The 26,788-nt window shown below is 47.4% G+C and overlaps 1 protein-coding gene across 2 annotated transcripts in view; it reads left to right on the plus strand.

The window, feature by feature from the left end:
• Positions 1 to 25,861, plus strand: part of LOC308468221 (gamma-aminobutyric acid receptor subunit gamma-4) — a 38,757-nt gene extending 12,896 nt beyond the window's left edge. The window contains exons 2-9 of one of the 2 annotated variants that reach the window (XM_080990223.1): positions 1,457 to 1,608; positions 3,578 to 3,645; positions 11,981 to 12,201; positions 12,637 to 12,719; positions 18,848 to 18,985; positions 20,550 to 20,702; positions 23,654 to 23,856; positions 24,607 to 25,861. In XM_080990223.1, coding sequence (XP_080846349.1) covers positions 1,457 to 1,608; positions 3,578 to 3,645; positions 11,981 to 12,201; positions 12,637 to 12,719; positions 18,848 to 18,985; positions 20,550 to 20,702; positions 23,654 to 23,856; positions 24,607 to 24,915 — 1,327 coding nt within the window. In that variant the 3' untranslated portion in view covers positions 24,916 to 25,861. The remainder of the gene's footprint in view (positions 1 to 1,456; positions 1,609 to 3,577; positions 3,646 to 11,980; positions 12,202 to 12,636; positions 12,720 to 18,847; positions 18,986 to 20,549; positions 20,703 to 23,653; positions 23,857 to 24,606) is intronic. The other variant, XM_080990224.1, reaches the window with a different exon arrangement.
• Positions 25,862 to 26,788: the final 927 nt, after the last annotated feature.

Genomic DNA, 26,788 nt, shown 5'->3' on the forward strand with positions numbered 1-26,788 from the left:
TTTTGTGAGTTTGAACTCTGCTACTGAGTGCTCTCTCCTACTAGAAAGTGAGTTTAGCCCCAACAATTAATAGCTGCAGAAAAAAGAAAGAATCTTTATTAAGAAGTCCAAAATCGGGTGGGAAGGAGGTCAATAGGTGCATAGAGGAAAGGTTTAAATATCTAAAGATATAAAGATTCAAGGAAGAAGACAAAGAATTGTAATGGGTGTTATTTTTGTGCTATGTATGGATATTTCTTTTGAATTTGTTGATTTGTTTTTTTTCTTTTGGTTTTTTTTGAAGAGAAACTCAATAAAAAGAAAATTAAAAAGAAAGAAAAAAAGAAAGTGAGTTTAGCCCCACATGTTGAATCCAGGCACCCAGCTGATTCTTTTGTTATTTACCCCCCACACACGGGTCACAGGGATCCGTATATTTATTTCCCCACAATTTGGACTCTGCTTCAGTGACTTGAACAGCATTTATTCAAATGAGCACCCCCTGGATCGCATGCCCTATGATTCCTTACCCTGAGAGTAAGCCTAAGCAGGGGGAACTGTCGCAGTTGCATACTGCTTCTTGCTTTACCCCCTGATGGTCATTTTCACCCAAACTGCTCCTGCTTTTCCCTGTGCTGAATTTTGATTGTATGCTCCTTGGGACATGGAGTTCTCCTCTTGTGCTATGTAAAGTACCAGGAACACAGATAGTCCTATATTGATTTGTACTGCTATAGCACATCAACTTGTATTGAGGTTCACATATGCCTGTTGTATTATTTACCGTATTTTTCGCTCCATAAGACGCACCTTTTCCTCTTAAAATCTAAGGGGAAATGTCTGTGCATTCTTATGGAGCAAATGTGTGGTCCACGGGACTGGGGGGGGGGCAACCCGGGCTTCCCCCGCCAGCCCCAACCTGCTCTTTGAGGCTGGCGGTGGGGGGAAGCGTGCTTCCCCCCACCGCTAGCCCCAAAGAGCAGGTCAAAAGGAACAGGAAGAGCAGGCTGAAAGTTCCCGCTGCGCTCCAGAGGCTTCGGGTTGCCTTCACTGAAGGTGACTGAATGCACCTTGAACGCACTGAACACACCTTGTTTTAGAGGGGGAGAACAAGAAAAAAAATTCTCCCCCTCTCTGCACAGCGCCCCTTCAGCGAAGCGGCAGGAGAAATGGAAGGGGCTCTGTTTCTCCTGCCGCTTCGCTGAAGGGGGGCTGCGCAGAGAGGGGGAGAATTTTTTTTCTTGTTCTCCCCCTCTAAAACAAGGTGCATCCTATGGTCGGGTGCGTCCTATAGAGCAAAAAATACGGTACCTCCTCTCCAAAATGTTGCGATGGTGTTGGTGGGCAGAAATGTCCCCTGCTGCCCCCACCTGCCCCTGAGTAGATCCTTTGACTGCCAGCAACTCTCCAGGGTCTGAGATCGAGATATGCTTTTCCCATTGCCCGCTCCTCCATGGACTTCCTGTTTCTCTTGCAGGGCAGAGAGCACAGAGGAATATGACTACGATTACCTCAGCAACACCAACAAAACCTGGGTCCTGACCCCCAAAGCCCAGGAGACGGATGCCACACAGATCCTCAATTCCCTCCTCCAGAACTATGACAACAAGCTGCGCCCCGATATCAGCAGTAAGTTTTCCTCCTCCCAAGGGAGACCTCAGCTGGAAGGCACCCTTGACTGAGGGGTGCAGGTTGCAAAGAAAGGGGGAGTACGTGGAACATGATTGATTGCTGGCACTGATGTTTTGTATGCTGAGCACCGGGTTCCCAATTCCAGCACCACTGGGGTGTAGAGGCAGAGGGCAAAAGTAGTAGAGGGTGGGCAATGAGAGCAAAAGGGGTGCAGCCCCAGTCTCAGTCTACCACTTGCTTACTTACAGTCAGTCTGGGTGGGCAGGTGGGTGTACACTGGGTGCAGCTAATCTGGCCATTTTTACTTTTGAGGAAAAGCAGCCATAGAGGGGTCCCAGGCCAGTTTTCTACTGGAAAATTTTCCCTACCCAACTGCTAGATAGGGGACAATTTTCAGCAGAAAAACTAGCACATGCTCCTGATCCAGATCGAAAACACTTTCTGGATCAGGGCTCCGCACCTGCTGCTTCTGCTTCTTTTTTTATTGTGGCTACTTAAAAAAACATGTTAGCCACAAGTTGCATTAGTTTGCTCCTTAGGCTGCCCTTCCAAGAGAGCCCAGAAACTTTAGCTGACAGAGAGTTTTCTGGGAGCAGCAGAGCAGATTGTATTATGCATTGGAGTCTAAAATGTTTCTGGGTTCAATTTGAGGCAGTGGCTTCGGCTGCTTCAGCTGCAAGGAACTGCCCACTTCCAAAGGAACCTTTTCAAGAACTTCTCTTAAGGGTGCTCTCCTCTGGGCCAGGGGCAGCCTGAGGTGTTTTGGCACCAGCAGCAAACTGTCCCACTGTTGGCCTCATGATGGGCAGCTGTTAGGCTCTGCAAGGGCTTCCCCTCAAGGAGCAGTCCTTGCAAAGCCATGCCACCCCCACCAGCGAGGTGGGGAGATTCAAGAAGAGCCTTTCCTTAAAGAGAAGTCTTTGCTGAATCTCCCCCTTTCCTGCTCAGCAATGAGGTTTTGTAAGAGCTTCTTAAGGAGGATCCCTTGCAAAGCTTCACCCAGGAGTGGCATGCCCTCAGGGTGGGTGGGTGCATGGGCATGCGGAGGGTGCTCCAAGGGGCAGGGCCATGGGCAGGGCGTGCTACCGGAGTGAGCCTTGCCCACTGCTGTAAAGCAGGGTGCACTCATGGTGCCCCCACAGGCCCAGTCTCACTTTGCAAGATTCACAAAAACATGCTGTGAGCAGGTGTGCACCCTGGGCCCTGGGAGCACAGCACTGCTTTTACGAGTGTTGTTTGGCTCACAGGGAGGACACCATGATTCGTTATGTCCTTCTCATAGTGCCCTTAGGCTTCAGGGTGCTGAGTACACAGCAGATCATGATGGGGCAGGGCACGTGGTCCCCCCAACTGTGCCCAGGGTGACAGCCCCCTCAGACCCTCCCAAGCTACACCACTATTGCACTGCCTGCCCTATCGCCTCCACTATGAGATCTTGGAGGAAATTGTCACCAGTGCTACTTCTCCAGTGGCAGCAGAAGCAGGTGGCACAGGCAGGGTAGGTGGGGTGCCCATGAAAGTACCGCCTTGGGATCTTTTGCCATCTGAGGTGGCTGCTTCTCCATGCCTCATCATTGGGGCAACCTTGTTCTGGGCACAGGCATAGCAGGTGTGGACTTTTTGACTGTGGGTGGCACCAAAATTATGGATCAGCCTCCCAATGAGAGACGCCCCAGGCCCCTTCATGGCTAACTTTTAAGTAGACACAGAAAACTGATTTGTGTTCATGGGCATTTATTTTTTTAAAGTTTTAATTATTGTATTTCTCTTACTGCTGTTAAGTTTGCTGTCTGCACATTTTCATTGAATTTCATTGGATTGCATTGTTGTATTGTTTTCAGAGCCACTTTTGGGTGCACTTTTGGGAACACATAAATCATTGAGCTCACCTATCCTCGTGGCTGCCCTTGGCATATAACCCTCTCCCATGGCTGACCTGTCTTCTCTTTTGTGGTCTCTTTTACAGTCAAGCCCACTTTCATTGATGTGGACATCTATGTAAACAGCATTGGGCCTGTCTCTGTGATCCACATGGTGAGTGCTGAACCCTTTGGGAGAACAGTGGAAACTGGAAGAAATGTGGAGTGGCGGATATGTGTATAAGTGGGTTGGGGAGGGGAAAGGAGAGAAGGAAAGAAAGAAAGTGACTTGTGGGCATCCAGTGAAGCTCAATGTTAGAAGATTCAGGATAGATTTAAAAAATTAAATCCTACATACAGTGCATTGTTCAACTATGGAACTTGCTTCCACAGGAGGCAATGATAACAACCAACTTGGATGGCTTTAACAGAGGATCCTCCAAATTACTGGAAGAGGTGAAGAATATCAGTGGCTACTATCCAAAATGGCTATGTTCTGCCTCCATGGTTGGAGGCTGTGATGCTTCTGAATCCTAGTTTCTGGAAACCACAGAAGGGAAGGGTGCTCTTGTGCTTGAATCCTCCTTGAGGGTTTCCCACTGAGGCATCTAGTGGGCCACTGTGATAACAGGATGCTCGGCTAGGTGGGACACTGGCCTGATCCAGCAGGACTATTCTTATGTTGTTATCTTCTTATCTCATCTGTATACTCACCAGAGAATATACACATGGAGACGACCCCCCACCCACCCACCACCAATATGTTAGGGATTTAGTGCTGCCAGAATTACTAGCTGCAAAGTCCCCCTGAAGTCAGCTGGGATTGAAGTTGCCCATGCCCTGTCCTCTTTCTTATATGGTCGGCTGAGACTAGGAATCTTCCAGCCCCACAGAATCATTCCTCCCCCTCCACCCTTGGCCTCATCGTTGCTCAGCCTTCCACTGGAGCAGGCTGAGCTAATCCCTTTTTCATTGCCAATTGCTTATTCAAAGGGGTGAAGAGACCCTTTCCCTGTTAAACCACTGAACATGTGTTTTCAGTAAGCCATCAGCATTTCCTCGGCAAATAATAAGAACCTTTTTAAAGCTATAATGCCGAGCCTCTTTGCTGAAGCTGCTGCCATGCATATTAAGAAAGGAGAGGTAGGGCGCTGTGCTAGGGGAGCAGCAGCTTTCATTTGTGAAAAGCCTGCTCACAGGAAGGAACGAAGGCTGCAAAAACTCTTCCTTTGAACTAACAAATTTTAAGAGGCTCTTTTTATATTCTGTAAAGTGCTGTAAGGCTTCAGGACCAAGGACAGCACTCTATTCTTAAGACAGCAGAAAAATGTAAATATTAAATTCTTGGACGACAAATTTGATAACCAGGAGGAGGAGGAAGAGTAGAAGCTCCGGCTGGCTGCCGCTGATGAGGGTGATGCTATGCCTAGAAGACAAGACCAAGAGCCCTCCTGTGGTTTCCAGCAACTGGTTTGCAGAAGCTTTCCTTCCTCTGACTATGGAAGCAGAACATAGTCATTATGGCTAGTAGGCATCAATAGCCCTCTCCTCCACAAATTTGACCAGTTGTCTTTTAATGACATCCAGGTTGGTGGCCATTGCTGCCTCTTGAGGGGACAAGCTCCAAAATTTAACTAAAATGTCCTTCCTTTTATCTGTCCTGAATCCCAATACTCAGCTTTGTAGGATGTCCATGAGCTCCAGAAGACAGGGAGAAAAACTTTTCTGTATACACTTTCTTTGTGCCATGCATAATTTTACAAACTATCATGCCACCTTTTCATTCCATTTTCATTAAACTAAAAATTACCAAACGCTGCAATCTTCCCTCACAGGGGAGTCATTCCAGCATCTTGCTGGACTATTTTGCTTGCCCTTTTCTGAATGTTTTCCAAGTCCACAGTATCCTTTTTGAGGTGAGGTGACCAGAACTTCACACGCTATAATAAATGTGGTTGCACCATAGATTTCAATAATGGTATTATGATACTGGCACTTTTATTTTCAGATCCTTTTCTAATGACCCCTAGACCAGAGAAGGGGAAGGGACACTATAGCCCATCTTCTTCTTGTGGGATGGATTTAGTAGGTAGGAGAGGATATATTAATTACAATTATCCTTCCAGTCCCCATTATGTGTGAGAGACGTAGAATAATCAGTTTAGCATTTGCACTTAGAAGCTGAGTAGGGCGGAGCTTCAGATTACCACCCCTTGGCAGAAAACTAGAAGCTTAGGAAAGGTTGATACAGCTCATTATATTTAGCAAGCTGACTCCCCCCTCTATAATTACCACAATTGGTGTGTGTGTGTGTGTGTGTGTGTGTGTGTGTGTGTGAAAAAATCAAACCACACTGTGTGTGTGTGTGAAAAAATCAAACCATACTGTGTGTGTGAAAAAATCAAACCACACTGTAAAGTAAGTTAAAAATAGACTTTACTTACTTAAAGTATTGCACACATTTTCAGCAAACAACAGCAGCAAAAGCAATGCAGGTAAAAATACTTCTAGGTTACAAAATACATAGCTGACTTCTAAAATGGAATCTGCACTCAGTGAGAGCATAGACATATATCCATCTGCATTGAAGACATGGTGCAGAAGAACAAAGGGAAAGTGTGCAACAGGAAGCATAAGGGATTATATCTCTCATTTCTTTCTGCCACTGGAAACAGGGGAAATGACATCATATAGCCCTCTCTCTCCACCAATTGCATTCCTGTTGTCTGAGTCTGCCCACCTAGAAATTTTCGTTCTGTGGTAATTAGCCCCTAGACTTACTAATTACAAGAAAATGTATTGTTAGATTTTGACTGCAAATCTCCTACGCTTCTTGCCTGTTGGAGGGCAGAACCCCAGCTCAGCTGCAGCCCTCCTCAACTTTGACTGGAAGTGTGCTAAGGTACTGTGAATAGGGGAAGGTCAGTGAGCAGGTGGCCCAGCGGTGGTGATGACACGCCAATCCCATAATTATGCTGTACAGCCTCCAGCTTCTTCCTATCAAAAGCCTTGTCTTCTTAACTACAGACATGTTGTGTTATCCTGAGCAGAACTTGGCTGATGTCATGCTCAAGTTCTCTCCTGGTCTCTTAGGTGAGGACTGCTAGTCATGAGCTGAGCATATGCATCTAGGGCATTATGATCTGCTGCTAATAGTGTCAGGCTGCACCTGCTTGGGAGGTGGTGTTGCCACAGGAGGTGCTACAGGAGCATAACTGGCCTCATTGCATGTGGTCTGGGGGGGGGGTGTTGTAAAAATGGTCCATGGGGAGGAGCAGACAAACATCTCATTGCTGTAGCCGGTAGAGGGTGCCCTGACCTTCCTGGAAAGGCTCTCTGTCCCCTTACAGGCCCAATGGGCAGTTGAGGAACAGAGGCCAAAAGAGGAAAGTTAATCAAAGCTAAGCCACATTTGACCCCAAGGCTAAGACTTGAGCCACTGTATGATGCCTGTTGACTCTTTGCACCTGGGTTACTTAAAGGCCACCTTAACTGCAATGTGCATTAGAATTGGTGGAAGAAGCCTGTTGGTGAGCAATTCTGCATTATGTGTATAATCTGTTTGTTTGTTTATTTAATTTATATCTAGCCCTTCTTCCCAAATTCCCCCAGTAGGTTGGGGGCAGGGGCCCTAGGATAGTTTGATTGTTCAGCCTTTCTCAGAGAGTCTGTGGCAGATGTTGCTTCCAAGCCATATGGCAACCATTACTGGAGCAGGAGCAGGGTCTGATCAGGTAAAAGAAAGAGAACAGGAAGAGCAGCTGTCATGTTTGTCCTGCAATCTTTCTGAAGAAAAGGGAGACAAGTGAGAGCAGCAACTGAGCCATTTTGGGGGGAATCTCATCTGAGCCAGGCCAGGCTCTAAAATAATTCAGATTCTCCATGAGAAAATTGTTTTGCTTCCATGTCACCAACCAGCTGGTCTAGTGCAGGCACTATTTCTTGTTACAGGTAGGTAGCCTTGTTGGTCTGCCATAGTCAAAACAAAATTAAAAAATTATTTCCAGTAGCACCTTAAGTAAAGGTAAAGGGGACCCCTGACCGTTAGGTCCAGTCGTGACCGACTCTGGGGTTGCCGCGCTCATCTTGCTTTATTGGCCAAGGGAGCCGGCATACAGCTTCCGGGTCATGTGGCCAGCATGACTAAGCCGCTTCTGGCGAACCAGTGCAGCACACGGAAACACTGTTTATCTTCCCGCCGGAGTGGTATCTATTTATCTACTTGCACTTTGACGTGCTTTCAGACTGCTAGGTTGGCAGGAGCAGGGGCCGAGCAACGGGAGCTCACCCCGTCGCGGGGATTCGAATCGCTGACCTTCTGATCGGCAAGTCCTAGGCTCTGTGGTTTAGACCACAGCGCCACCCGCGTCCCTCTAGTAGCACCTTAGAGACCAACTAAGTTTGTTATTGGTATGAGCTTTCATGTGCATGCACACTTCTTCATATATCTTTAGGTATCTGAAGAAGTGTGCATGCACACAAAGCTCATATCAATAACAAACTTAGTTGGTCTCTAAGGTGCTACTGGAAGGCACTATTTCTTGACACTGAACCCCAATGACATTGTTCTGAGGTTCTCTTCCTGGTGCCATTTTCTACACCTGATCTGCAGAAGCACTTTCCTCACTTAAGGAATGCAGTCATAACACCAGCATAGCCAGTGTGTACTGGTGCAGTTCAACTGAGGCTTGGCAGGGTTACTGTGCCTTTAAGTGAAAGTTTCCTTTTTGAGCAGCTGTTTAGTTGCTTCTGGTTCTGTCACCTTCTTGAGTGAAAATAATTATGGTGTGTCCAGTCTGTCAGTATTTTGAGGGAGGGATTCAAGGGCACACTGTAACTTTTTTGATTGGCATGTTTACAGTGGATTAAAGCACTCTTGTCACCACAGCACAATAAATCTACTTTTAAAAAATGACTTTTTACAGTTTGGAAAGTTATGGGGAAATCGTGGGATGAACAACTTATTGACAGAAATATGTGTAAACCCACCACAAGCAAACCAGGATGAATTTAGGATGATTGTTCATCATTGCATACCCAACCTGTAATGAAATCAGAATGAATAGCCAATAAAACTGGATATAGTCTAACTACTACATAAGCTTTGTTCAAGCAAATCAGGATGAAGGCTGAATTGACAGGCCATCTGGTGGAATCCTTGGTCAGTTCCTGATCCTTAGGAGCAAGAAAGGAGAATTTAATTGCTGGTTTCTTCTTTGAAACAAAAGCAATTGCAAATAAAATAACAGGAAGTTGTTCTAGCTGGAATGAGGAAACCAGTAATTAACTGAAAGCCAAAACTGACTGACTAACTTTCAGCCCAAGAATCACATGGCTAGAAAGGAAGAGGAACTAACTAGGTGTTTTAAAGGGAAGGAGCAAGGAGGAAACTGCTTATCAAAGGGACAGTGAGAAACAGAACCATAGCGGAATGGGACTTAAGCCCCACAGAAGCATATAAGATCTTACCCATAGAGACAGGCAGTGCTGAGTTTGATGGGGCAAACAGCACTATATCTATGTGTGAGCTTGCATTTTAATTCCACTTCCAGCTGAAAGTACTAGCGCAGTACCTCAGCAGCATTCAAGAGCTGTGTGGGCAGCCACATCAAAGCCAAACAAAGGCCACTCCAGTCACTATGTTTCCAGGGGGCTAATATCTGATTTATTGCACATAGCAGGGCATGGGGGACAATTGTTCAGGGCCAAAAGTTGCTCCAGGTTTTTTTCAACTGCCCCCTCCCATAAAAGTTAGAGTGGAACATACATGGGAGGACAGTTGTGATTTTTTATGGGGAGGGGAGCAGAAAAGAAGCTGCCCTTGAACCAAAGCAGCAACATATCCTTCCTGTGTGTTTTGACTGGGCTGTATTTAGTAATGTGCTTCAGATTTCTTGAGTGCATCTGGACAGGCTTGGGCATCCAGATGAATTAAATGATGAAACACATGAAATATTCACTAAACTATTGGGATGTTGCCTATGTCTTTAACTTGTGTCCCAGTGAAGCTTACAAGTTGCAAGGAGGTGGCCTTTGTTCTGGGCTGTGTTGCTTCATTGCTTCCATTCTCTCTGTGTGTGTCCTCTACCTGCAGGAAATATTCCCAGCATGTCTTTGAACTGAACTCTCAAAGCTCATAGCAGGGGAAGGGAATCCTGAGCTATATGCTCTAGGTTGCACTTCCAGAAACCTCCTACCTTGCAAAATCTAAGGCGATTCTCTTGCTCTCCAACTGCCCTTGTGGGACAGTCCTGTGCATCAGCCTCCTGCTCCTCAGGTGACCAAGAAATTAGCTTTTTGGAAAAGTGCCTTGTGACTGAGCCAAAAACAGCAATGACACCTCATCTCTGATCCTGTATAGTCTGTGCTAGCCTCAAGGTTCTTGGCAGAAGCACATGGGTTCTGGTTCCTCCATACAGATGTATTCTTCTGTCACAAGGTAGCATGTGACATTTAGCAACTATGGGGACCTTTTACCCATCCCAGCACGAGACTGAGAGGATTAGTTTAGCAACTGCCCACCAGGGAGCACCTAGAAGGAACCCAACCCAACCAGGCAAGGTTTATCTTCATTATTTGCTCTAGAGGGCAGGGAATCTGCAGCACCACCATGGGTCAATCAAGTACAATGGTACCTCAGGTTACACATGCTTCAGGTTACATACGCTTCAGGTTACAGACGCCACTAACCCAGAAATATTACCTTGGGTTAAGAACTTTGCTTCAGGATGAGAACAGAAATTGGGCTCCGGCAGCGTGGCAGCAGCAGGAGGCCCCATTAGCTAAAGTGGTGCTTCAGGTTAAGAACAGTTTCAGGTTAAGAACGGACCTCTGGAACGAATTAAGTACTTAACCCGAGGTACCACTGTAAATGAATAAAAATAACTAACTGACCAATTGCATTGCAAATAACTCAGTTCTGCCCCCACCAAGATAAAGCCTGCCATCCCTAAATAAATATTGGCTACACCCATGAGCACCACTTTGGGGCATGGGAGGTGAGGAGCAGTGGGGTAGAATAGGACCTTCAGCCATTTTGTCTTTGGTTCTCCTTCACAGAAAGGTCGAAAGTTTGCACAAGAACAGGAGTGTCAGTAGTTCGTTAGAAAAGGTTTTACTTTTACAAAGGAGAGCAAAATGTTCAGCCCAGGAACCTGGCAATTAAGGAGGATGGTACTCTCCTTCTGGTTGATTGAAAGGTTGTCAGGGGAAGGGAGTGAAAATATTGTATGTCAAACTAGAAAATAGGGTGTTTAGAAAGACAGTCAACAGAATGGAACAAAAAAAGTAAAGTGATGTGGGAGAGCTGCATTGCTGTTGAAGAAAGAAGCCAAGAAAAGGTTGAAAAGAGACCCTGAACTTCTCAAACTGTAATATTAGGTTTATCTTTTAAAAGCATTTTGTCCAAAACTGTCGCCCAGGCACACTGAGTTGCCCCCCCAACATTGCAAGGGCCCATCGCGTGTATATAATGTTGCATATGTGCCTCTCCGCCCCCCAACCCAGCCAGGCTGACTTTGCTTGCCACCTGCCACCTCCTGACCACCAGCCACCTTACCTTCACTGCATCCCTGGCAGAAGATGTGCCAGCACGAAGATGCTTTCAACTGGTGTGTCCTTTGGGGAGCTTGCCAGAGCACTTTTCTAGAAGGCACTCTGGTGATCCTCAAAGGGACACACCAGGGTGAAGACGCTTCCTGCTGCCACATGCTTTGAGAATCACAGTGGAATTGGGGGGGGGGAGAGACTAGGGCCCTCCTTGAAAATATTGGGGGGTCCTGCCCCCCATAGCTCCCCATAGATGGCACCAATTTGCTGCCTTATTCAAACTTTCAAGCATTTCAGAAGGAGGGAGCTGGTTTGACTGGCTTCCTTCTTGCCTAACCCTAACCTGTCCCCTCTACATCTCCCTTTTTTGATGTCACAGGGACAGACTTGCCCCCCCTCTGCTGGCTTACACTGCTAGTGAGCTGCTGCTGCTGCTCAGTGAGTGCTCCCACCTTTCAAGGCTGTCTTTGCATAGGTTTATTTTGGATCATCTCTCAGACTGGATAACACAGATTTGGGACCACCATGTTACCCTACCTGTACACTACGACTAACATGTGCTTCAGAGGATCTGCTACCAGTAAAATCAATAGTTTAATATGTATGAGAGATAGGGTCTTCTTGAGAGGAGCCCCACAGTTATGGAGCCCCTTTCTGAGTTACTTGCCCTTCAGTGCAAAGGACCTTGGAAACTCATCTCTTCACTGCTTCCTTTCCTTAAGGGGGTTCATTACTCATGTGATCCTGAGCAAGTGATTGTACAGTCAATGGAACCTTTTATCATTCCTTGATGTGCATCACCCTGAAAAGCCACTTAAGGGACCCCTGAGAGTCATCTAGTCCAACCCTCTGCAATACAAATGCTAATAATGATCTCCACCAAATGCCACCCATCAGGGTGAAGAGCTGCAGGTCTCAGTTTTATGCAGACTGTGGATAATGTTATTTTGTGCCTCTCACAGGAATACACCATTGACATATTCTTCGCCCAAACGTGGTATGACCGGCGCCTTCGCTTCAACAGCACCCTCAAAGCTCTCACCCTCAACACCAATATGGTGAGCCGGATTTGGATCCCAGACACCTTTTTCAGGAACTCTAAGAGGGCTGACTCCCACTGGATCACCACCCCCAACCAGCTGCTCCGGATCTGGAATGATGGGAAAGTCCTCTATACGCTCAGGTAAACCCCTGGCTCCCAGGCAATCATTCAACAGGGATGAAAGAGTCAGGGGAGAGAAGGGCAGCAAAAAATAAGCAAATTCAGGAACGATTGGGGGGGGGGTCACATCACAAGTGGTTTTGTGGTTGTCTCTCCCTGGCTTTCACCTACAAAGAGACCATCCAACTGGCCTCTTTGTACAGAATGGATCCAGTTCCATTTGCTTTCAGACTGGATCACAGAGGGAAGGAGACATCCAGCCTTAGAATGAAATAAATGGATCATGAAATGGGCCTAGATGTGGGTTTGGTGGCCTCAGGTGGCTTCTGAAACACCTTTTGAGGGGATGCTAAAATGCTACAGAGAGGCTCCAGAAGTATTGATGTTCATACAAGGTTAGTTGTACTTCTGCAGCAGCTGTCCAACCAGTATTCCCCATCCCCATCTCCTCTCCAGGTTGACCATTGAAGCTGAGTGCCTCCTCCAGCTGCAGAACTTCCCAATGGATACCCACTCCTGCCCTCTGGTCTTCTCCAGCTGTGAGTACCGGTTGCATAGATGTCATGACAGGGCTATGGGACTGAAGGGTAGGGCAAAAAGATGCTAAACCTGCCCCACAAAAGAGGCTGTGCATGGAACTATAACACTCCACGTCAATCACCAAGCAAATGTTGTTGTTGCAGAGGTTGCATGCCACCTCCAATCTTAGCTGAGCAGTGCACGAGAATCCAGGGCGTTCCATGTGCTCATCCAGGGTTGGGTTTCCATTGAAAATCAAGATACAGTGGAGGCTGTTGTGTCTAAGAAATGGGGGTCCCAGAAGACCACAAGCTTCACATGAGTCAACAGTGTGATGCAGCAGCAAAAAAGCCAATGCTATTCTAGGCAACATCAACAGAAGTCTAGTGCCCAGGTCAAGGGACATGATAGTATCACTCTGTTCTGCCTAGGTTAGACCACACCTAGACCACATCCAGTTCTGGGTGCCACAATTTAAGAAAGATGTTGACAAGCTAGAATGTATGCAGAGGAGGGTGACCAAGATGATCAAGGGTCTGGAAACCAAGCCTTATGAGGAATGGTTGAGGGAGCTGAGTATGTTTAGCTTGGATAAGAGGAGACAGAGAGAAGATATGATAGCCATCTTCAAATATCTAAAGAGCTACCACCATGGAAGATGAAGTAAGGTTGTTTTCTCCTACTCAGGAGGGTAGGAGCCAAACCAATGCATTCAAGGAGATTCCAATCAACCATCAGGAAGAACTTTCTGACAGCAAGAGCTGTTTGACTGGGGAATGAACTCCCTCAGGAGGTGGTGAACTCTCCTTCCTTGGAGGTTTTTAAGCAGAGGTTAGATGACCATCTGTCATGGATGCTTTAGTTGAGATTCCTGCATTGCAGAGGGTTGGGCTAGATGACCCTCAAGATCCCTTCCAACTCTACCATTCTATGATTAGGTTGCCCCTTTTGGCCTGACTCAGCAGGCTCTTCTTATGTTCTTCCTTCTTCCCCAGATCCCTGTAAATTCTGTGTGGGCGCAGTCCTCACAGCAGCCTCCCTCCCTCGCCATGGCCCATGGAGTCCTTTTCTTTGTAGATTGAGGCAATGACAGCTCTCTCTGTCTGTCTGTCTCTTTCTCTCTCACAGTGGCCATCATGTGCTTCCAAACACAAAAAGCCCCTTTCAGCCCATAGACTCAGATTCTGATTTAGTGGCTCTGAGTATGGATGGGAGCCAAAGAGGACGCCATCATGCTGCTCCTTCCTTCCTTCCCTCCCTCCCTGCCTTTTAATGGGACAGTCGCCTTCCAAACCCCCTCCCGCTCCCCGCCTTCAGCCTGTTCATTTGTTTGCTTTCTGGCTGGTGCTGCTGCTGTTTCCTGGACTGCACCAGCCCTTCAGCCTGCCACCGCCTGTCATGTCACTGCTACAGATCCTGTGCACAGCCTCCTCCCTCTCCCTGTTGCCCACCCACGTGGCTCTGAGCAGTCCCTCCCAGCCTGTCCCCATCTCCTCTGCATCTTAGCTAATTAACAGTACACGCCACGCATGCCTGGCAATTAATTATAAACATAGTTTAGCTATGCTACAAGGTATCTCCCACCGCCCCAGGAGGATTTATCATATATAGGCATCAAGATCGCTGCTTTGAAACAGTTTTGACATTTCAATTTGCAGAGGAAAACCAGGATGCTAGAGACAGCTGCAGCTGGCAGCTCGCTGGAGTCCCCATTTCTGCTTTGCCTGCCTCCTCTGCCACATCCTCACTTCCTAAACACAGGGAGAAGCAGGGAGTACCGGGAAGGGGGGGAGGGTTTGCACATGCAGAAACTCTACAGATGGGGCCCAGTGGTGGCCCTATGCTAATCCCACCTCATAGCTTCTCATGTGGCCCTGATGCGTGACTCGAACCTTATAGAAACTCATTTCCACTTTGATGGTGAGACTGCTGGGGGAGGGGATGTTATTTATGCCTATGGAGGGACTCAGAAATTGAGACTCTTCCCTGAATACATCTGTGCTCCTGCTGTGCGGAAGCTCCATACCCCCTCAGATTCAGACCCTTGTTTGTTGTGTGTGTGTGTGTGTGTGTGTGTGTGTGCATGAGGCAGGGAGTCACTTGCAAAAGATGAGCAGTAAGAAAACTGTCTGAATCAATCCCCAAATCAGCCTGCACCCAACAATTACAAGTGGAACAATGATGGATGCTGTCTATAAGAACCTGTGCTGTCAAGCCCCCTGAGACCATCCAGAATACAACTAGCAGTCTGTTGAGGTTAGAGGGCACACATGGGTCAGACACACTTCCAAAAATGTGCTAATTGGCTTGCAAAGTCTTTGCTCTGTCACAGCCAGCAGGGTGTCAGCTTGGACTAGCAATGGAAAGTTTTGCATGCCCACTGTTGATCAAACAGGGTCCAAAGTCCCAGATGCTGTCGTGTCCTTTCATTCCAAGCCAGAGGGTCAGCTAAACACCTGTCTGTGGCCAGTGATGTTCCAGAAAGGGCAAACATGGCTTCAAAGCCATCTCTCTCTCCCCTTCTCCCTCCTTCCCTCCATCCCTCCCTTCCTCCTTCTCTTCCTTGAGAGAAAGACCACATCACGCCAACATTCTTCTTTCTGAACAGCCCTTGTATCTGTGTCAGATTTTTGGTAGTAAACAAGTATAAATCCCAGCAGTATAAGACCTGTTTGGATCTTACCAGGTGCTGAGAGAATGGTGGGGAAGGCCTCCTGGTCAGAGGATATAGGGGCTCTTTGTATCTCTTGCTTGCCTGACAAGGGTGAACAGGTCACGAGTCCTTTCAAGCTGAGGAGGGTAGGCTGTCATGGCTGAGGGGCAGATTGCATGTCTTGCCCACAGTCTGTGTCCCAGTTGAGGGGCCTTGGGTAGCAACATGGCTGGCAGTTATTATTCTCCAGCAGTTGGAGACAAAACTGAGCGAGGCGCCCAAAGCATTTGCAGCCTGAGGGAAGGGGCTTGTGCCCCAATCCCTGGGCAGAGGGAGGGCTGTAGTACCTCGGGTTACGAACTTAATTCGTTCTGGAGGTCTATTCTTAACCTGAAACTGTTCTTAACCTGAGGTACCACTTTAGCTAATGGGGCCTCCCACTGCTGCTGCACGATTTCTGTTTTCATCCTGAAGCAAAGTTCTTAACCTGAGGTACTATTTCTGGGTTAGCGGAGTCTGTAATCTGAAGCATCTGTAACCTGAAGCATCTGTAACCCGAGGTACCACTGCAAATGAAAAAGACAACACTGATTGAGGAAAGAACTCGAAGTGCTCTGCACAATGCTGCCCGTTTCAAATGTGGGGAGCTAACAGCCACTGTGTCCTCCTGCTGCTTTATCTCCAAGCCCTTTGGGGATTGGCAGCTTCCATCCTCCTCAACCACCACCATTGTTGTTCCTGGGGGGCTTCTAGAGGCTGCTAGTGGCTGGATAGGAAGCTAAGGAGACATGAAAAGATGTTCCCACACTCACACATGACAGTGCCACACACTTAGCTTGAACCCTGGTCTTCCAGGTCCTAGTCCAATACCCTAACCAGTACGCCACCACTTATGCTGCCTCCTCAGAAGCAAATAAGGGCATGGGCCAGTTAAGGGCATGGGCACTCTCCAAATGCCCCAATGGGGGCACCCTGAGGAGGAGTCACTGGGACATTTTTCAAGGGTATCTGCCCAGGGAGGAATGGTAAAGAGGAAACCACCACCCAAAGCAGCAGTGGGAGAGGTGTGTGCATGTATGCATATTTGGCTCTGTGGTTCAGCACCTGCTTGGCACGCAGAAGGTCCTGGGTTCAATCCCTGGCAGCATCACCACCAAGAAGCCCCTGGGATGCCATGAGCTGCTGAGAGGAGCCTCTCTCTGTGCTTGGTGAACCAAGAGCCTGATTCAGAAGGTAAGGCACTTCCTTACATTTGTATACTTCATTTCCCTCATCACGGGTGGGGAATCCCAGGTGGTCTCCCATACAAAACATTGACCAGGCCACTTGCAGGCTGCATAAGGCAGAATCTTAGGATCCCCATGTTCCAAATTTCCTCAGTCAATGTCCGCAAATTTTATTTATCATAAGTTCAACAGGGAACTTTATTATTTTTAAAAAGGCTCACTTAACCATCCTAAGAGAAAAAGAAGATAAAACATTACCCAGCCAAGTGATTTATTTTTGTTATCTTATCAATATTTATCTTATTTATTTACCTATCTCATAAAACTTATACACCACGTGAATTGAAAGAAAAACCTCAAAGTAGTTTACAAAAAGAATAAAACAATTATCTGTTAAAAAACAGTTGAAAACAGCTGTTTAAATGTTCAGATAATAATTAAAAGATGTAATAAGCTAAAAATAGATTAAAACGTATGTAAACATGTGTAGGCTTGCCTAAAAAAACATTTCCAGCAGGTGCTTAAAAGAGTACAGGGAAGGCACCTGCTTGGTGTCAATAGGCAGGGAGTTCCAAAGTGTGGGTTCTGCCACACTAAAAGATTGATTCCTCCCAAATGCAGAATAAGTATTGTGTGGCACCTGTAACATGGCCAGTTCTGCAGATCGAAGTGGGTTAAGTTGTATAAACATATATAAATATTATATATTATTATATAATAATTTAAGATGTGGGGGTGAACAGTTCGCTAAGTTACTATTTAGCAAATGGATGCACCCAGTAAAAATCATAAAAAATTGTAACATAGGTATGATGAAATATAACAATATAAAATATTCTGAAATCATTAGCAGTCAAAAAGCACAGGGATCCCAGTGAAAGGACGTCTGAGGGTAACAGCCATACTTTTGAGAGAGGCAGTCTGATCACATTCAGGACCACAAACAGCTTCTGACAAAGGCTGAGTCTTTGAGCTATTTTTAATTTGGCAAAATCTACACTTCCAACATGGGCTGCCACATGTTCAGATTTCCCCAGACATTTCAGCAATTTTCACCTGGTGACTGTTTACGAGGGCCGAATACCGACAGTGTCCGGGAAATTCCAGACATATGGCAACCTTAGATCTATAACAATAACAATAACAATAATTTATTAGTTATACCCTGCCCATCTGTCTGGGCCTACCCAGCCACTCTGGGCGGCTTCCAACAAAATATTAAAATACAGTAATCCATCAAACATTAAAAGCTTCCCTAAACAGGGCTGCCTTCAGATGTGTTTTAAAAGTCTGGTAGTTGTTGTTCTCTTTGACATCTGGTGGGAGGGTGTTCCACAGGGCGGGTGCTACTACTGATTCCCTGGTTCCCTGTAACTGGCCTCTCGCAGTGAGGGAACCGCCAGAAGGCCCTCGGCGCTGGTCCCCAGTGTCTGGGTAGAACGATGGGGGTAGAGACGCTCCAGGTATACTGGGCCAAGGTCATTTAGGGCTTTAAAGGTCAACACCAACACTTTGAATTGTGCTCAGAAATGTACTGGGAGCCAATGTAGGTCTTTCAAGACTGGTGTTATGTAGTCTCAGTGGCCGCTCCCAGTCACCAGTCTAGCTGCCACATTCTGGATTAGTTGTAATTTCCGGGTCACCTTCAAAGGTAGCCCCACATTGCAGTAATCCAAGTGAGAGATAACCAGAGCATGCACCACTCTGGCGAGACAGTCTGTGGGCAGGTAGGGTCTCAGCCTGTGTACCAGATGGAGCTGGTAGAGAGCTGCCCTGTTTTGCCCCTTGTTAGGAAGGGAGGTTGCCAGCTTCCACCAGGCAGGTCATGGCCTCCTGACCCCCTCTGTTGCCCTGAAAATAATGTGAAGCAAAAAAGGAAACTATCTCAGTATTGTCTACACTGACTGGTAGCAATGGTACTCCAGGGTTTCAAGAAGGGAGTTCTTTGCAACCTACCTGGAGATACTGCTGTGGATTGAACCTGGGGCCTTCTGCATGAAAGGCAGATGCTCTACCACTGAGCTATATGGAAACTTCCCTGGTGAGGAGATGCAATCAGGAACCTTCCACAGATGGGCAGGGTGGTTAAAGTGGTTAAAGAGAGTCCTTGCACATCTTCCTTGGCTACCAGTTCTTCTGAGCCAGCCCAGTGGCTGTAAAGCCCCTTTGATCAAATTAACAGGAGGGAGGAGCTGTGAGGTGGCTTGCAAGAGAATCCACTTTGCATGGGCCTTGACCTTCTTGCCTGTGTCTGCTCTGCTCCTTCCAGATGGCTACCCACGAGAGGAGATCATCTACCGCTGGAGAAGGTACTCTATTGAAGTCTCTGACCAGCGAACTTGGAGGCTCTACCAGTTTGACTTCACAGGTCTGAGGAACACATCTGAGGTGCTCAGGACAGGTGCTGGTAAGACATTTGTCCCACAGGAGTTGGGCACATTGTAGGTGGTGGTTTTTTCACATGAAAAACAAGTGAATAGTTTGGAGACTGGAGGGCTGGGAGGGCAGGAGGAGGCGGGAGTGGAGGGTGCAGAGGCAGCCTCTCTCTGGGCCCCCCCAGTTCTAGCTGAGAGCCCACAGAAGCTGTATCTGCTTCCTTTTCTTTCCCCCGCTCCCAAAAGCAGGTACCAGGCTGTCCTTAGGGAACCACAACACCTTCCTTCAGAGCTTCCCCTCCACTTTGGCACAGGACCTCTTTGGGCTCTCTGGAGTTCATTTTAATACGTCCAGTTCCCTGGAAGCCCCCTTGCAGTTCCTGAGCCCCACATACTGAGCACATTCAAAACTCCTACAAGCTACATTGGAAAAGGAAATATTTATGCTAAAATCATGCATTGATTAATCCATACTCTTAATCCATTTATGATTGGCAGACTGCAAATGAGGATTTTTTATTGTTTGGAAAAAGAAGGTTTTAATTGGAGCCATTCTCTCTGATAGGCCTAAAAGGCAAGTGTTCCTTCTTCCAGGAAGGTGGCTGCCTTAATCATGCATTTTCCCAGCTAGTTGAATTTGGTTGCTGGAGGCTGACCTCTGTGACTGAAAATGTTCAGAATGTCTCCTGCATTGTCCAATATGTTGTAATATTTGGCTAAAAGAAAGCAAGGAAACAATTTTTCTCCAAGGGGCAATTATCCACCCGACCTTCCTTTCACAAAGCAATCAAGTACCCCTCCTCATATATGCACAAATACAGCACATTGTAAGCACGCATAGATCATCACACAGACCAGACTGTAGGGGGGCAGGACTGAACTCTGGTCTTCCTCCTGGTCTCTTATTCTGGACCCTCGTGTCGGCCACACCCAGAGTTCTCACAGACATGTTTCCTACAAAGTGGTGAGCAAAAGGATTTAGGAGCCAAGGAGGGAAATGGAGCAGGTGCAGCTCCAGTGGTGAAGGTAGTTCCAGACATTGTTGAGCATTGCTGCAGAAGCACAGCCTCCCCCTTGGGAAGGGCCTATGTCTGGCAGAACACCTGCTTGGCATGCAGAAGATCCCAGTTTCAATCTCATGCTTGGCATCTCCAGGTAGTGTTAAGAAACATTCGCTGCCTGAAACCCTGAGGAGCCATTGCTGCCAGTCAGCATAGACCTGTCATGGGCAAACTTGGCCCTCCAGGTGGTTTGGGACTACAACTCCCATCATCCCTAACTAACAGGACCAGTGGTCAGGGATGATGGGAATTGTAGTACCAAAACATCTTGAGGGCCGAGTTTGCCCATGCCTGGCAAAGACAATACTAAGTTGGATGGACCAACGGTCAGATTAGGTATTGGGTCATTTCCTGTGTTACCTCAACTGAAAATACAAGTATCAGACCATGTGTGGTGCCTTTAGATGGCCTCTCAAGCTAGAAGCCGTGACTTCTGCAGCAGCCCAGCATAAAATAAAGGCATGCAGAAGTGGCAATGTGATTTGCGGAATGGCCTGTTCTTCTGACCTGCCCGCCTCTCTGTGGCCTTCTCTAGGGGAGTACATAGTCATGACCGTCTCCTTTGACCTGAGCAGGCGGATGGGGTACTTTGCCATCCAGACCTACATCCCCTGCATCCTGACGGTGGTCCTTTCCTGGGTCTCCTTCTGGATCAAGAGAGACTCTACACCAGCCAGAACATCTCTGGGTAAGGAAGGCATTGCCCTCAGCTCTTGTTAACCCCTGCAGCACCCAAGAGGTGGAGCTAAGTACAGTGGTTATTCCATCTCAGTGGGATGACTAAACCAGGCAGCATGGCGTGATGGAGCAAGAAGGCTAGTTCGCTCAAAACTGAGAGGGAAGAGATGAAGCAAGCTGGAGGGAAGCTGAGGGAATTAGAGTGACTCTTGTGAGGAGGGGAAGACCCTTGCAGGGGAGGGCTGTGGCCCAAAGGCAAATAGGTCCAACACCACTGGTGTTGTTGGCAGTCATCTGTCTCAAGACACAATGGAATATATCATTAGGGGTGAAACTGCTGTGTTAGCAGCACCTCTCCAGTGGTCCAAAGGAAAGCAGAGCTATATGTTTGGCACCAACTCAGCTGCAGGAGTTGCCTAAAGGAAGCATACAAGGCACTATCCAACTGCCTTAGGGACTCCTGGTTTGTGTAGGTTTTACTCCTTAGCCTTTTCTTCTCCCAAATATGACCCACAAGGCAGGGGGTATGGATTGTTCATCAGGGTTTACTCTTGAAGCCTTTCTGATGAATGAGCAAAGCTGCAAGGCAGTGGAGGTATAGAATCAAAGTTTACCTTTTCTTAGATGGGCTACCTTCCCAGGTTGATGAGCCTAATCTGCTCCTCACTTCCCTCTACAGCATGTGCAGAAACTGCCTTCTTGACCGTTGGACTGACTATTGGTCTCATCCGCTCAATCCAACATAGAGTGCATGCAGTGAGAAGTCCCTAACTCACTAAGGGTTTGAGACCCATTGGCTACCATCACCTGGTTTAGCCAGTCAGTTGAAACCATTTCCCACGGTGTCCCCATTGTCACATTCTGACAGCTTCTAGGAGCCACAGTTGAGAGCTGAGTGCAGGGTGGGAACCAAAGGTAGACAAACATCCCCAGAAGGAGCATAACCAGAAGTACTACCCCTCCCCTAAAGCCCCACACATTCCATAAACTCAGGTGTAAATATGTGTAATTAAACCATATTTTTTAAAGACACTTGAACCTCCACTGTGTCTTGATTCTCAACAGAAACACATCTCTGGGTGAGCATCTGGAACCCCCTGGGATCTCATGCACTGCTTGGCAGAATTGGGGTTGTGTGCAACCTTTGCAACAATAAGCACCGCAGTACTTGGTGATTGCGGGTGATGTTCCAGTTCCATGCACAGCCTCTTTTGTGGGGCAGGTTTAGGGTACATGGGGATCTTTTTGGCCCAGCCCCAAGTCCTGTCATGGCATCTGTGCAACTGGTACTCACAGCTGGAGAAGACCAGAGGACAAGTTCTGGAGCTGGAGGTGTGGGCTCTTTGAACAAACGCAGAGCTCATGGCTCCAGGCAGGCTATTTTTCCTACCAGAGAGTTGGTTCTTCCTCTGTCTCTGCACCCCTGTCTCTCTGCACTTCCTCCTGCCCTGCAACATGCCAAATTATTGTGCATGATAGGATCTCTGGACCAACCCCTCTTTGCCCACGGGGGGGGGGGGATGCCAAGTTTCTTGTTTCTTGGGAGGAACAAACCCATCTCCATCATCAATTTCAACCACGGCCTAAAGCAACTCCTTGTCTCAATCTCATTAGAATTCTCTGCATCCTGAATCTTGTTTGGCTTTTAAGACAATTAAGGATGCTTTTCAAACATGGTATTTTAATGGCAAATATTTTGGGTGGGTGGGTGGGTGGGGGTGGGGGTCTAAATGAAACATCATCTAAAATGGGTGTGGATGGGGGGGAGGAGAATTAGGAAGAATATATATTTGATTTTATTAGTAGCAGCATTGAAAAACCAATCCACGTGGATTTCATACACCTCCACAGCAACTGTGCTGACCCCTTTCAGCCCCATCCCTGAAGCCTGTGAAGCCAAGCCCCAATGTCCATGGTCTCCCATGGCTCACTCACTCCACTTGGTGGCCATAGGCATGTTAGATATAGTGCTAGAGGAAGATCTGATCTGACCCTTGTGTAGAAATAAATTTTCTTCTGCTCAAGAAATAAACTTTTAAAGCTTTACTTGCAGAGCATGGTTTTAAATATTACAAAGTAACAAAAAGATACATTGCAAAAAAAAACCAAGCACTGAGTTTCATTCTTACAAACCTTGCTCACGCTAATCCTAGGGCAAGGTTTTAAATGTCTTTACTAAAATGTAGCTTTCTGCTAAAGTCAGCATACTGTGTTTTTGTCCTTCTCCTGCTTGCTGGCAACAGCCTACCTGCATCTTTGTGTTGCAAACAGTCTCATTTACATATATACAGGTGGCAACCATTTTGTGTGTGGGGGGGGTGTTCTGTTCCTGGCCCCCACGCACATTGGTGGAGTGCTTATAAGCATTACACCCTGTTCCTCCTCCATTCTGCCCTCTTCCAGGTCCAAAAGGACCTGCACATTGGCAATTGCACGTCAGTTGAATGTGCCTAAAATGGCCACCACTTGTACACATACATGAAAGCACTCAAATTACAGCTTGTCTGTTGAGTAGCAAATCTAATACAGTGAAACCTCGTGTTACGTACCATCCTCCTTACAAATGCTTCGAGTAACGAGTTCCGCTAACCCGGGAGTAGATGTCCCTTGTTGCAAACTTTGCCCTGGGATGCGAGCGGAAGTCGCGCGCCGGGGTGCGGCAGCAGCGGGAGGCCCCATTAGTGAAAGCGGACCTCAGGTTAAGAACAGTTTTGGGTTAAGAATGGACCTCCGGAACGAATTAAGTTCGTAACTGGACGTACCACTGTATTCCTGATCTAGTCACAAGGCTTAGTCACTAGGTAGCCTACCACACCAAGTGGAAAAATTACTAGCTATATGCGTAGAGCTTCTTTTACAACAACTTGAATACAATGCAATTAAATACATTTTATATACAATTAAACTTGTACCTTCAACAAGACGTCCAGCAGTTTCACCCAGGTGTTCTCCTATTCCCAGGAATCACCACCGTGCTCACCATGACTACCCTGAGCACCATCTCCCGCAAGCACCTGCCCCGGGTCTCATACATCACTGCCATGGACCTCTTTGTCTCAGTGTGCTTCATCTTCGTCTTTGCAGCCCTCATGGAGTATGCCACCCTCAATTACCTGGCAGGAAACAAGAAGCCAACACAGCATAGCAGCAGGAAACCCAGACTGGTGAGTGGGATGGCGGGGCGGGGGGGACACTGCCTGGCAGAGCTTGATGCCTCACCCTCCAAAGGATCCAGGTAAAGGAAGGAGCCATCAGAGGGAGGAAAGTGATGAGGGACCAATCCAGGCTGGCATTTTGCTGTAGCCGGTATGTTTTCTGCAACATGCTCTTGATGCAATAAATAGCACATTAGTGGTAGATTTATTCTGCCTTATCAGTAGCTCTGTGGTATTACCCTGATGCTACCACATTATTGCTGTCCAGAGGGAAAAGCCAGAGAAAAATAAACCAGAGCGTTTTGCAGTATAACAAAGTTATGAGGTTTCAAGCAGCAAATTACGGGAGATGTGATGACTGGTAGTGAAGCCCTGAAGCTTTTTGCAGCTGCAAATAGTATTCTTTTGTGCTCTTGATGCTTTTGGAGTGTGCAACCACCCCAAAAGCGTCAACAGCGCAAAGTTCATCAGGAATTTGCATTAAAAAGGATGTGGGGCGAGGTGGGGGGCTCCTCACTCCAGATGATCCTTTGGGGGCCCCAAATCTTGTCCCAGAAAGCAGTTGGGCTAATTGGTTAGGGAGGGGGTCAAGCTGGTCTATTCCCCCTCTGAAAGTTGTGCCAGAGGGATGGAGAAAAGGACACCCCTGAGCTGCTACCACCTTCCAAGCCAGCACTTGATTGCCAGTTCCACAAGGTTAGGGGGGGAGCCCCTGTGCCCCTTCTCTGCTTCTCTCATTTGCTCCTTGTCCTTCTCCAGGCAGCCAGCCATGCCCACCTGATGATGCCCTCCTACACTGCCATCAACATCAACAGCCTGGTGCACTGGCCCCCTGAAGTCGAGGGCAACAGTGAAGAGGTGGAGAGCGAAGATTTGGAGCCCTCCTGCTTGGAAGGGAAGGAGTGTCAGCGGTTCTTCTGCTGCATTGAGGACTGTCAGACGGGCACCTGGCGAGAGGGCAGAATCCGCATCCACATTTCCCGCCTGGACTCCTACTCCCGGGTTTTCTTCCCCACAGCCTTCCTGCTGTTCAACATTGTGTACTGGATTGCTTATCTCTATCTCTGAGTTTCCTCCAGTAAAGGTCTGCACAAAAGGAGGACTTTGAAGTTTGCCTCTCCTCTCCTCCTCACTTGCCAAAGCTGGGATTGCAGGGTGCAGCTACCAGCCCCCTCCAGTCTAAAGAGTTGCTGCCCCTGGAGACTGTGAGGCTTCCCTCTTGACCCATGTTGGCTAGGACATATAGTGGTTTGGGGTTGCTGCCGTGGCCAGGGAGGCTTTCTATGATCAAGTATGTAGGCTTGACACATTTAAAATGCTTTTGTCTGTAATATTCAGTTGAGAAAAAGCCATTGCTGTCCCCTCACTCACCCCACTGCATATCCTCCGAATTCCATCACCACTCCCACCCTTGTAGTTTATTACAATGTCTGTTCTCTGTCTCCATGGCCAGAGACCAAACAGCTCTAAATTCCAGTTGCTGAAAATCACAAAGGGGAGAGGGCTCTTGTGCTCAGGTCCTGCTCCTTCCCTTTTGGGGCATCTGGCTGGCTACTGTGAGAACAGGATACTACACAAAGATGGGCCATTGGCCTGATTCCGCAGGGCTCATCTTATGTGTGGGATGTTTAAAAGGCTGTCAAATCAACAATTCATGTTTTGCTAGATAGGCACATAATAGGAGCTGAAGCTCACAGAGTTTTCCTGTAAACTTGCTAGAGAACTTTGCGAGAGATGCTCCCACTGTGCCCTGACAGGGGGGAGGGTGTAGATGTATATATTCTCCTGCCTGCCTTGGCAGACTCTCCTTATTCTTTTTCATCTCTTTCTGCTGTGCCAGCAATGTGAGAACACCTGCCAAGTCTGAGCTCCAGCTCAGACGCCATTTTAAGCTAGACTTAAGTATGTCTTTGTAACTGAATTACCATTTTAAGCCTGCCTGAACAAAGCTGCTGTATCTGTTACTCTTCAAAAAGTATTCTGAGTGAGTAAATGTTATTTTTACCTTTTACAAGACTGTTTGTGTGGTTATTGTTTTAAGGGGGAGTAAAGGGGGAAACTCCAGGAAAATCCAGTCTGCCTTAAAGCATCCTGAATTAGTTGAATGAAAAGGCTAAAATTAGCCTAAGATACCCTTTTAAGCTGCAATGGGATAGCACTGCTGAACTCACAAACATGAGGGAGGAGGGATAATAACTAATAAATATATCCTCTCCTAGGACTTGCCGATCAGAAGGTCAGCAGTTCGAATCCCCATGACAGTGTGAGCTCCCGTTGCTCGGTCCCTGCTCCTGCCAACCTAGCAGTTTGAAAGCACGTCAAAGTGCAAGTAGATAAATAGGTACCGCTCCAGTGGGAAGGTAAACGGCGTTTCTGTGCGGTGCTCTGGTTCGCCAGAAGCAGCTTGGTCATGCTGGCCACATGACCTGGAAGCTGTACGCCGGCTCCCTTGGCCAATAAAGCGAGATGAGCGCCGCAACCCCAGAGTCGGTCACGACTGAACCTAATGGTCAGGGTTCCCTTTACCTTTACCTTTATATCCTCTCCTAGCATCTATTCACATCCCAATATTATGTTCTTATAGGTAGCTGGAAATGTAATGTGCTGGATGCAAGCAGCCAGCTTTCCCATCAAAGTTGGTGCTTTCAGCATTGGCCATTTCACACAAATCTGCTAAACAGAATGAGGGGAGGTGGTCGGAGGGGACCTTTCTACTTCATCCCCCCCCCCCTTTCAGGTCGAATAAATGGACATTGGGGCAGTCAATGCAGTCCTCACCAGAGCTGGAAAATGCACAGCTCAGTGAAAAGCACAGAGCACCTCCCTGAAGAACAGGATCCTGAACTGGTGTAAGCCACAGGGAAGGCAGTTGCCCCTGCTGTCAGCCTCACAATCTGTTTCCATTTGCTCAAAGCCTCATCCCATTAATATTTACTCATGA

This window comes from Podarcis pityusensis (assembly GCF_964106645.2).
Source record: "Podarcis pityusensis genome assembly, chromosome: Z".
Classification (NCBI taxonomy): Eukaryota; Metazoa; Chordata; class Lepidosauria; order Squamata; family Lacertidae; genus Podarcis; species Podarcis pityusensis.